The sequence below is a fragment of the Schistocerca cancellata genome, chromosome 2 (genome assembly GCF_023864275.1).
Source record: "Schistocerca cancellata isolate TAMUIC-IGC-003103 chromosome 2, iqSchCanc2.1, whole genome shotgun sequence".
Lineage (NCBI taxonomy): Eukaryota > Metazoa > Arthropoda > Insecta > Orthoptera > Acrididae > Schistocerca > Schistocerca cancellata.
This window is the reverse complement of record NC_064627.1, coordinates 433,409,256-433,422,308: the sequence shown is the minus strand read 5'-3', so window position 1 is coordinate 433,422,308 and position 13,053 is coordinate 433,409,256. Positions and strand designations below refer to the sequence as shown.

At 35.6% G+C, this 13,053-nt stretch overlaps 1 protein-coding gene across 1 annotated transcript; it reads left to right on the top strand.

Moving 5' to 3' along the window:
* Positions 1–2,005: 2,005 nt before the first annotated feature.
* On the top strand, positions 2,006–9,549 carry LOC126161909 (DCN1-like protein 3). The gene is made up of 3 exons (XM_049918071.1): positions 2,006–2,305; positions 2,408–2,584; positions 8,519–9,549. Exons 2-3 carry the CDS (start codon positions 2,503–2,505, stop codon positions 9,397–9,399), a joined length of 963 nt encoding a protein of 320 aa, XP_049774028.1. The 5' UTR covers positions 2,006–2,305; positions 2,408–2,502; the 3' UTR covers positions 9,400–9,549.
* The last annotated feature ends 3,504 nt before the right edge of the window (positions 9,550–13,053 follow it).

The following is a 13,053-nucleotide window of genomic DNA, read 5'->3' as shown; positions in this document are numbered from 1 at the left end:
AGATATCTTCTATGATAAGTCTTATAGTCAGTAATGCCTTGTATGCTGCTACCATTCCCCAGGACCTAAATTAATCTTCCCTGATGTTGGTTCTACCAATTTTTCCATTCTTCTGTAAATTCATGTCAATATTTTGTACCCATAACTTAGTAAACTGACAATTTGGTAACATTCACATCTATCAGAACCTGCCACTTTCGGAATTGATTATTACATTTCTAAAGTCTGAAGGTATTTTGCCAGTCTCATATATCCTGCATATCAGGTAGATTAGCTTTGTTATGGCTGTTTTTCCCACAGGTCTCATTAACTCACTCTGAAGGACATGCAAACTCTTTGCTTTGTACAATTTACTTTCAGTATAAGTTTGCATAACAGCATTATGTCTCATAACTGAAGCTCTCTGTGGCCCCAGTGCTTATTAATGATTGGGATGAGCCACACTGATGTTGATGATGTCAGGGAAAAATATGGTGTAGCGGGGGGAAGTGATGGTTGGCATGCTGCTGAAACACTGCTCCCTTCCTACAACTACACCCGTTTCTCCATAATCTAAAAAAAAAGGCATTCTTTGCAACATAGCTTTTAGACTTAACAGGTTCTAAAATTTTCTGGTTGTTGTTGTTGGTATTACCATAAATTAAGAAAACACCTTCGTTTACTCTAGAAAATCTGGAGGTAGCAGGAGTTACACAAAATTTCTGAGTTCACCCCTCCCCCCATCCAGATCAAAATCCTGGATTAGATTCTGGGTAACGTTAAGCGAAAATACAAATTCAAGTACTTAAAATAATACGTACGGCAACTGCAACCAACTATACAGTGCCCAATGGTTTCCTACAGAATCTATTGTCTTCTGCGTAAACATTTTGTATGTATCACGTAGGGGAACATTTTTTTAAAAAAAAAAAAAAAAAGCATTACCAGTTCTAAAACTTCTTCCGACAAGCGTTCATTTTGTCGCTGAAGGTGATTCTTCAACGCTATTTGGAAGCGCTTCATCAAGTCATGATCTGGAAGTAATCCTTCTGGTTCTATGTCTTCACTGGGCCGAAGCCAGAACTTTTTTGTTGTGGATGTGCCCTTCCGCTCAATTTCTTGGCTTTCCTGGAGGACTGCGCCCTCGGTATTTGCCTCAAACTGGTGCGCCATTTTTCCCTTACTGAACCCTGGAAGAAAATGCAATGAGTAGCCGTAACAATTTAATGAGTCCAGTGAACCGTTCTAATCCACCTCTTACAACAACGAAATACCTGATTCTTGCTACGCCTGCAGACATTAGGAGTCATAGTAACAACAAGCGACATCGTACCCATAGCAACAGCGAACGCGTGGTCCTCCGCAATCTTTGACAACAATGCTTTAGATTCCGACGATGAAAGCGTGGCATTTAAAACTATTCCCCGAGACTCTTTTAAAATAAAATTAAATATTTATATGAATATTCTTACGAGATTACAGTACAAGTCTGTATGATCAATTTCAAAAGGTCTCTTTCATTGTGAACCGAAGAAAAAAAAATTGGAAGCAAATATGCAAAGGAAAGTGATTTGTTGTTGTCGCACGCAGTCCGAGTGCACTAAATAGAGCTCGTATTAATTTTTTTCGATATATGAAGTTTTCTATGCGTCATTTATAACATAGCAGCACTAAAATAAAGTTCTAGTGGTAGCTAGCACAGCTGTCATAGAATCTACGCTATTGGATTTTAATATGAAGAGAATGTTGGAAGTTAAATTCTTAGTCGACTTTGATGTCATTGGTGACAGGTTTTAACAGGTATAAGATTTTGCCACTTTGTAAAGTGTGAACTTGGCCTAGTTCAATAGCCTAATGATTGCTTTATGATTTCTGGAAGCGAATGCGAATATGAAGTGTTGCAGCAATGCATTTTTAATGCCACAATTTTTCAAAAATAAGAATAAATCATTTATTAATAGTACTCCAGCGTGCAAAATTTGGATTCGTCTAATTTAGTAACCTCTCTGGTGATAAACACTCTGGTTACATTCAACCAAAGAAAATCTGAAGTGTGTGTATTTGACTGTATTTGTTTTTCTGGCTGTGAAGTGTTCTACTTCAGTGCAATAATATTTTTCGAAGATATGATAATTGTGGAAACACACATACTTTATTGACATGACGTGGCAGATGTTTATAACTGATATTATTAAATAAACAGAGAGCTCGATCTTCAGGGAAAGTAAACATGACGTACGGCCGCCAACTACGGTCTTCTGCTGTGAATGTGCAATATAAATCCTCCTTTTACCACACTTCCCGTACTTTGCCTGATATTTTAGAGGTAGCAGTTCAGTTTTTTTAGTACTTTTCATGATGTTTATTATTAAAATATCGATGTTCTACAAAAATAATGTTACTGTATTTCCTGTTTCATTACGTGAAGAGGTGACTGCAGTGTTTCCGTAATACATATACCAACAGCCTCTTCATGAGCGACAAGCAGAAACTTCTAAATACTGGACGTTTGTTCGAAAACCAATGGGAAATTGTTTCTCTTGCTTCAAGGGCCCTCCGCCTCCAGTTCCGTCCACAAACGGTCCCCTGGAGAAAGACAAGGAAGGTTCGTAGGTAACAAAAACATTTGCAACTGTGAAAATTTTTTAAATTCTTGTAGCAAATTTTTTGTAGACTCGATTGTGTCTCCCGTTATAACATCTGTTTTTCTTCATATGTGTGGTATAAGCTCTTATTCCTTGTCATTGTTAAATGAAACATGGTCTCGGTAGATTAGTAGATTTGTCACTTGCTTATAAGACGTGATTTCTTAATTTCATTGTGCTTTTATTTGTAATACTTAATTATTACCCACTTTGATGGCTTTTGCCCAGAATTCATGTGAAGTATACACTTCATGGTCTTTCATAGAAATGTCAAGCTGGCTTGAAAATTGCCAAAGGTTGCTTAGGAAATCTGATGCACATCATTTGCTTTTATCAACAAATATGTCAGTGAGTGACGCACATAATGTGGTAGATTGTGTATTAATTTTTCTAGGTATTGGATAAACATGACAGAAAAGTATCATGATCTTTAAGAGCAGTTTTTAGTCAAGACCAGCAGCAAAAATGCAAGGAATCTTGTTCACTGAAAGTTTTTAAACATAAAAAATACTACTGTGATAGCTTTATGTCTGCATCGTGACAATTATGAAATTTTTCTTATCTATAGACATATGGGCTTCCGTATCATTTATCAACCCTCTCTTAGGTAAAAGTTACATATTGGATCTCCATTCATTTTTCAGTGTGGCATGGACGTAAACATTATGCTGCACTGCCAGTTAGTTTCAACCACAACTTTCATTTGGCTTCCACATTTGTTTGCTTTGCTAACTCGCACCCAAATTCCCTGTTTCAATGTAACCTAGACCTTGGGATGTGCTACAAATTAGTCTTATCACCACAGCTAAGATTTCAGGAAGGATCCATTACCACACTTGAACCCCTCTCCTTCGTAACTCTTACCCATACGCTGAAGTGGAAGACTGATAGGAATTTTGTAATATATTATTCTACATAAATTCATTATTAACTGTATAAATAACACACTTGTCCATTTTTATATGTAGTTATGTTCTGTCATTAACTATGTCAATGTCATATTCTTCCAGGTGTATAGGATTTGTTTGCAGTAAATACACCCATTAGCATTGAAATGATTAAGATAAAGACACCAGACCCACATGTCTCGCTTAAATAGAATTGAATTTGCTGAAACTTTACTGTAACAACTAAACAGGAAATTAAAGGTTAATTCTGATGATACAAGCTTCTCACATTAATACCCAGAAAAGAGACAAGATCTTCCAGAAGAGTTAAAACAGACCTTTATTACTTAATAGTGAGCTTCTGAGAGTTTAGCAATTACTCAGCTGAACATGTGGAAACTCGCTATCAATCATTTACACTGGGAAAACATTAGAAATCACAAATTTATTACAAACAATTTTACTAGTATTTTTAAAATCTTTTTCTGTGTCAACTACCCACCCATGTTATGTACACAAGTAAGTCTGCTTGTTTCTCAGTTAATAGTACAGGTCTACATTTATTCAGATGGCTCATCTAAATACAGTGGAATTCTCTTCCATTGTTAGGGTTCCTATTTCGCAGCACCCTATATGTTTGAGGCCATGTTGCTATTAATACTTGATTCTTTCTCCATTTAAAACACTATAAAAAGCATCATGCATGGTGCCTAAAGCTTTAAAAGCTCTTCCAATATTCATGGGATTGTAGACATACACATTTGAATATGTAATTCTGTCTCATTTTATCTTTTTATCATCTATTGATGATTTGTTTAAAATGATGATTTCCCTGATTTTCAATGGTGGTTTGGTATATTGGCATATAACCAGATTCAATCGTAGAGCATGACAACACTGCCTGTATTATCTAACATGCATGACTGGTTGTAGGTAGAAGATTTAAATAAGAAATTTTCTCCAAAATTTACCAAATATTGATAATGCACTGAAATTTATTTTATGCTAAATGTAGTGTCATGATTGGATTTCAATTTTTGTTAGAACAGTATTAATTGAAATTAAATGTTTTTTCAGTAAAAGTGTGTTTTCAGTTTTAACACTATTATTTGACCCAGTAAATAGTTCTCAGGTAGTCATTCACGATGCTTGTTTCTAATAATAATAATAATAGCAACAATTATGAAAAGGATAGATTGCTGCACACCACAAAGATGACACATCGAATTGCAAACAGGTCCAAAGAAAGACTGTTAGAAACTTAGCTTAGGCTGAAAGCTCTGTGTCTTTCCATTGTGCCTATCTGCAACTTGATTGTCATATTTGCCTGTGAGTGTTGATATTCCAATACGACTTTCCCTCTTTCTAATAACGACATTTGCCTCGTCCCCCTCTCCCCCACCTTTCCGTCTTCTTTAGTTTGTCCTTTCAGTTGTCATTCAAGTACTTATAATATGAATGAGGATGAAATATGAAATCGTTTCTTAATTAGGGTCAAGAGGAATATTCGATGCTAGTCATCTGCTTTTGACCACTGACATAACGTTAATTGCCTCTGCGACATCATTTTTTGGTGCATATGTACAGATTTATTGTTTGTTGGCTAATCCATGGAATGTGAAAAAAAGGCCTGGTTGTGTTAACAGACTGATCTATAGCTTAGACTGTCGTTTGAAAAAAAATTGCCACTGTTATAGTCATTGCCAATGTTATAGTCATCATGATGTTTACTGCTTTTGTTTACTTATGGAGGACATGACTCGAATTCATGGTACACAAAGTGTTCATGGAGCTGTGAGGAAGGGCGGTCACCAACAGCTGATGGTTTTTGCAGATAGATTTAAAGAGTAGATTCAAGTAAAAGAAAAAAATCCAAATTATAGAGATAATCCAGTTGATAATTTTATGTTTGTCTTCACTGTAATCTGCAGTGCAGATTAGAAGGTGACTGTTGGGCTACGAGTTAGTGAAGCCAATGAATATGAGCACAGAATATTCCATGTGGCGACCTACCGATCATTAGTGTAACTCGCGGTCTACATTAGGTTGAAAGACGACTGTTTATTTGAGAGTTGACAAGCAGTATAGAATATTTCAATTAATCCAAAGATTAGGGTTTAATGACTCATCGAAGACATTGCCATTAAAGATGGAATATGAACCCGTTGTGCGTATGAATTTATTCTGCTGCTGTTTGTATTATTTTGAATAGACTTTGTTTGCAGTACCATCTTTCTGAGTGCGTTCTTCCGTTACATGCTAGTCGATACAAGTTAACACCCAGCTGGCTTTCTGTAGAGCCCCAACTGTTTATCACCTTCTTATTCAGTGGCTTGAAGATCCTTTTGAGTTTTGCTATGTATTTGTCCAGTGCCCTGTTGCCGTGGGTGTTTGGATGGGATATGGTATTTTATCTCTTATGAGAATGCTGTACATTGTTCATAAAGTGCAAATTGACCTTATGTTGCCCATGTTGGATCGTGTTTAGGGTACTATGACTTAAAACTGTGGCATGGAAGCATCTGACTGTACCTGCTTTGATCCTTGATTTTATCAGTATGGCAGAAACACCTGCTTCCAGTATTTATAAAACGGCAACAATGTTGTCACTACGCACATGTGCTAACAAACATGCACAAAAATAAAAATGACACAAGAACAACAGTCAAATGAAACTAATAGGACAACCACAGGAAATATGGGGTTTATTTCAGAAGCAGCTAAATATATAACAATACAAAACAACGCACTGTACCAAATCAAATATTTTAAAAAAAATTTGTTTTTAATCTCAACTTACAACATAATGCTACGGCCACAAAACTAACAGGAATCGTACACTTCACTCAACCTAAGTTGAGGTAGATATTTTAAATGAAGCCAATGATACCGAAAAACCAACATCTGCAATTCCGAAAAGCAGAGTAGGACATTTCCCTTAACTATATGGCTCGAACAAAGCCCTTGATAAAAAAATATGTATATATATTATGCAGCTCTTGATACCTACTGTCAAACCACAGATATAAAAACCACAAAGACAAACTTCACACACCTACATAACCCCCAAACTACCGCCTAAAACAAAATCCCAGCAACCCAAAACATATTCACTAGATTAATTAAAACACAACCAAAATACCATAAATATAATACAGACAAAACATAAAATAAAACCAAAGTAAAAATTACTTACCCACAAAAGGATCTGTCAAATTCATCTAGATTGGCCAACCCCCCCCCCCCCCCACACACACACACAAATGAAAAATAAAATAAATCCATGTTACCAAGACTCAAATGAACCCAATACCATATGTTAAACCCAACACGTCAACATCCATCACCAGAGGGTGCTATCAAATGCAACAACCCATCTATAAACTAGAACCAACTCGAAAACACTGTGCCATAGTGATGTCACACACAACACCATTACATCATGGATCAAAGTAGGCGCATGGAATCGGATTATTGTTATTATTATTATCCTCATTTTTCATAATCATTGGCCCGCAACTCACAACTCACAGAAGTGGCGTCAACTGAAAGGCACTTGCAATACAGTGACCGAACTCCCTCGCATGGGGCCTCCCGGCCAACAATGCCATACGCTCATTTCCATTACATTATACGTAATTGCGAACAACTGCCAGCTATATCACATCATACATCTGGAAACAAGAATTATCTTCTGCAAAAGCTTTCTTGCTGTCCGTCCATCGGTATTATGTACCACACCGAACCTACATTACATCCTTGCCCAACTTTGTGCCTCTGTTTCCAACCATAGCCTTATAGCTCTACTTTTAGGAAGTGTCACATGAGAAATCTTTCCATGCACCCAGTCACAATCTCCTGCTGTAGTTCTTGTACTGCTGTATCATATTCCATCTGAGGCAGGGCTACCGCAACTACCCAATACACTATTTGTGCTCATGAACAGTTAATAACTGTTTTCCTGATTTGATCCATTATAAATGGTTTTTGAAAGCCTGCGACTGTGAAAACAACCTTCTGCTACCAGTCACAATTTTCTTTTACTTTTCACACGCATTTCGGGAAATGATTCCCATTTTCAAGAGCGTTTTTTGTGTGTATTATGCCATTTCTATTGATGTTGGTAATGGTGAGAGTCTGCTTCATTTCGTTGACTTTTACAGCAATATATAAGAAACAGGTGATTTTTTTAGTTGGTTATTGTTTCAAAGTCAACAAAATGAAGCAGAAACACACACATTGACAACATCAATAGAAATGGCACAATACAAGCAAAAAATGCTCTTGAAAATGGGAATCATTTCCCGAAACCCATCGTGCGAAAAGTAAATAAAGAAAATCATGACTGGTAGCAGAAGATTTATTTATAAACCAATCTGTTATTACCAATTGTTTTCATTGTGGAGTTCAGTTGCCAATCAGTGGCCAGAGACAAGATCAAATACCTGGCTCCAATGTGTGCTGTCCAGGATGGTTAATTTCATCGGCTGTTTAACAGTCAGTGCTATCTGGATTCTTACAGCGTTAGCTTCTCTGAATTGTGCATGTGTGAATTGTGCCTTCAACCCATCGTACAAGTTGAAACCTCACCCCCAATGTTGTGTATCCTCTACCTGCATCTACCACATTCTATGCCACTCCAAAACACCATGTCCCTTGCGTCATACTTGTCCCAGCTGCCACTATTTTTCTTTTCATCTCACTATACCCTTTGCAGATTGTTTTCTCATCTGTATGCCTCAGTTTGACACCTTCAACTGTGTTTTGGTACGCCACTACACTTGCTTGCATAGGTCATTATCATGACTGGGACTGTATTCAACAAATCCTTTCATTTCATTGCTTTCATTTCAAAATTAGGGTGTCCAGTTCTTAAACAACTTTTTTTGTTCATAATTCTGTATGAAATGTTTGCATTTCACTCACTTATATATACTGTTTAATTCTGTACATATTCTATTATAATGATACACATGTACATTATTCGATAAATATTTTCAATTCCAGAGATCAAGGAACTGACGGGAGTCCTTAGCTCAGCTGAAGATATTAATTGCTCTCCTTTGGGTACTGTGGAGACACAAATTAATGGCAACAGCAAAGGAGCAGGCATTCCCAGCTTTGTCGTTGGAAGTGATAATTATGGCAGCTTGCACCGTGACAAAACAACTCGGACATTTTACCCTCGTATTCCACCTTTGAGTCGCACATCTGGACTTTCAAGTAGTGAAACAAAAGGAAGGGAACCTTCAGAGTCAAAGCTTAATGTCCTCTTTGACCAGTATAGAGACAGCAATGAGGATTCTATTCTAGCTGATGGAATTGAGCGACTTTGCAATGATCTCTCTGTCTCGCCAGATGATTTTAAAGTGCTGGTGCTCGCATGGCGTCTAAATGCTGAGCAGATGTGTCGATTTACGAGATCTGAATTTGTGAATGGATGTCGTGCAATGCGAGTGGACTCTGTACGTGCTATTCAAGCAAAACTCCCAGAATTGGTCGCTGATGTTCTGAAGGACCCTGAAATGTTCAAAGATTTGTACCGCTTTACGTTCAGATTTGGCCTAGATGCAGAGTCAGGTCAGCGTATATTACCGTCCGATATGGCCATTTGTTTGTGGCGTTTGGTGTTCTCTGCCTGTGAGCCACCAATTCTTTCGCGGTGGCTTTTCTTTTTAGAAAATCACCCCCATGTGAGAGGAATTCCTCGAGACACTTGGAATATGTTTCTTAATTTCTCAGAAGCTGTGGGTGATGACCTCAGTTCATATGACGACACTGAGGCTTGGCCAAGTCTCTTTGATGATTTTGTTGAATTTGAAAATGATAAACTGAATCAGAATATATCGAAAGATAAAGAAGAAATAATTAAACAAGACTGTGAATAAGCAAGTAACTTGATTTATTACTGAAAACTTTGGATTATTTTTTTATTAATTTATCACATGTAAGACTGATGTTTGCTTAGGATGCCATGCTAACTCTAATTTTATTGATATATATATAATATATATATATATATATATATATATATATATGGTATCCAGTCAGTAACTGTTTGAAAAAACGTAGCAGTTTTTCTAGCAGCACTGTTTAATGCTTGTTGATACGATGTTGTTTCAGGTATATGAAATTCGGACTCTTTCCACTCACATGAAAATCAGTTTGCAGATATTTATTAATATTGAGTTTCAAATATGTAGTAATATAATTATTGTACTGGTAGCAAGAAAGTGCAAATAAGAATGCCAGGAAAGCATCAGTGCACATTGTTTGCATCACCACATTATATTTCCTAATGTGTTTATACATTGCTTGATCAGTTTTTAAGCCGGTTTCAAGTTAAGAAATAACAGGCAAGGTGCTGTAGTGGTCAGTGAACAGTGCATTTACTTGGAAAATAAAGGTATTTGATATTTTTGAGAGGATGCCATTTTTTAAATTAGTTTCTCTCATCACTGAAAATAAATGTAAATATGAAGATAATTCTAGTTTCCTTGTTTTAAAACTCCAATCAGTATCTATAATCATTCAGGCTTCAGAGAATCCCAATATCAACATTACCATTCCTGAATTTTCACAGATTCAGCATACATGAAATTTTCTCTCTCCTTCTCCCTATTGAAGATTATGAGAGAAAAGGACTTCTGGTTACTGTCAAGTGTATGAAGTATTTTCAGCTCTAAATGTATAACTCTGAACATGTTTGTTGTTCTATATGAAAGTCAGTTGATGAAATAAGTAAGTCATTGACTGCATCATCTGACAAATGAAGGCAATGATTTGATCAGTGGCAGAAGCAGAGTATCAGATGGTGAGCTTCTCCTTTTTCAATTACTAACAACAGAAATGGGAAGTCAGAAAAGTGTAAAAAGGTGGCACAGACCACTAAGGGGACAATATAGTACATCAAGTCACACCACCTGCAGCTCTCATAGTTCTCAATGTCCCCTTGTGTTGCCATTGATGTTTGACTATTAACAAATTATTCATTCCACACACCATTTGTACAAGAAAATAATAATACAACCAGAATATGACATTTTGGAAATAGAACAAGTACTGTAAAACAGCTGACCAAATCCAGTGGATTTGATCATTCAAATGTAAAAATGGAAAGGCAGCACACTATAAACACTTAAGCTTAAACAGTGCCTATAAAAATTAAGGTGTTGATGTGATTGAGAACACTGTTTGAATACATTCTACAGTGACATGGTATCCTTTGTAGGTAAATGATGGAGGAATAGGAAATGTGTTCTGAAAATGGTTAGTAAAATACTAAATGGATGGGGAAAAAAGATTTAATATACAGTATTATGGAACTATCAAGTCCATAACAATATTCTTCAATTATTTACTTATTATATTATATTTTCACATGGTTTAGTCTGTTAACATATCCCTGTATTTTGTAAAAGATGTCTTAACAATTGTTCATATGAAGACCTTTAAATATCGATGACCAAAAGTACAGCACTGTAGCATCATTTTTAAGGAATTGAAATGAGACCTGGAAGATCAGAAGTGGCTTTCAGAGATTTCTAACACCCCAGAAGATATAAATTACTTATGCTGAATGTAATGTTGACAAAGACACCATGTGAGGTGAGAAGTCCAAACAAGGATTCAATGTATGTAATGATCGAACTAATACACATATAAATAGAAAAGAACCAGTGTTATGAAAATTTTTGACTATACTACAGACCAGCCATTATGTTGCTGTTGACTAGATATTATTTCTGTTGACTTTGAAAAGAATATTTTAATATTTTTATCTGAATTACTAAAAACTGATTCATTATTTTCAGAAGACTGATTGTTTGGTCAAATAATGCAGGTTTACCAGTCTATTTCTCTATTTTTTAAAAATACAAATTCTTTTTTGACAAGCATTAGTCTTCATGCAGCAAGGGCTTTTTTAATAGCCATCGTTGGTGAAGTGGGCTATATTATCACACTTGTAACAGGCTGTTAAATTGCATCTTCAATCAGGTTTTACTTATGTGTCATTATGTTAAGGGTACTGTGGGACAACTATAATTATTTGTATTGGTTTCTTTGTGTTAAAAAAGCTGTATAAATTTTCTGTAAAACATATGATGTATGTGGTGATGCAACCATGTCAGTCTTCCACTTAATGTGGATAGTTTCGTTTCTTTTTTTATCTAATGGAGACATTCATATGTATTTTCACATTGTAAAGTGTTATGCTTACTTTGTTCTGAAATGTCTTATGCTATGGACTCAGTTTCTCACTACGTAAAAATTTCCTTTGTCAGTTTATTGTAAGCTTTGGAAATTAATTTTTTCTCTTTTGAGTATGCAGAAATTGGTAGCCCAAAAATTATATATATATTTATGTGCAATAATAATTATAAAACCACAACTGCATCCTGGCTGATTTCTTGCATATTTCCTGTCTAAATGATATACTCTAAAATCTTGTATAGTGAATCCTGACTTGTCAGTATTATACTCAGACACTTATCCATCATTCATTGTCTGTTGGTATTATTAATACTAAAGTTTGCAAGACTGATTCACATACTAAAATTATTTTCTATTCTTCTTTGTTGATCTTGATAATTTGTCGCTTCACAGTAACCTTACATGAACAATAACTACAATTTTATTAATACTTTTGAATTTCTCTAAACTGGGCCTTATAAGGTCAGTGGTTTCAGGTATCTACTAATGAAAGATAACTAATAGAAAATCTGCAGATTCGTTTACAGATATGTTCTACAGGATGTAAACATAGATATTCTTTTATGTAAACATCATCTGGTAGTTTTTCTGGGCTTAACATCACTGATGAGATAGCCCCATAAAATGTTTCTGTGAGCTTCCTGTGACATTAGTTAATGGGTATTTTTCACTATGAAATAACTTTTTGATAAGTGTGTGCCACCTCTAATTTGCTGTAAGTTCTCACAAATATGTTTTCACTTGCGAGTTTTGATATAATGTGTGAATATTATCGGTTTTAATTGTACAAAGCATTGAAAAACTGTGTATATGTGATGCCTTGCATAATAATTCTCCCACGCAATGATCATAAACTTAATATATTTCCATAAAGAGCTACTATGCCAAATGAAAGTTTTGCACTCCATCCAAGGTACTTGCAGTCTTGGACTTCTAAAGAGAAGATGTACAAAATAAAATGTTTATACACACAAATCTAATGTATTTTATGCAGAAGACTGTTTCCTTCCAAATACTACCTGATTACATATCGTCTTGTAACAATAGCAATGTAAGTTGATAGATTTCTTTCATGTGAGCAGTATTAACTCAGCTGTTTTCTGGATCTGGGTGATCCTGTAAATATATCCAGCACAGGGCAAAACATATCACTACAATTATATGCAAAACTCAAATAGGTTTGTATGAACATCACCTATTCTCAAAGCGAAATAATTTCTCATAGACTTTATGTTTCATTATTCACTGGTTTTTCAGTATGAGAGACATCTTATTTTGTTATTATATGCTGCACACATCACATATACGAAGCCTGACTGGCTACTGGT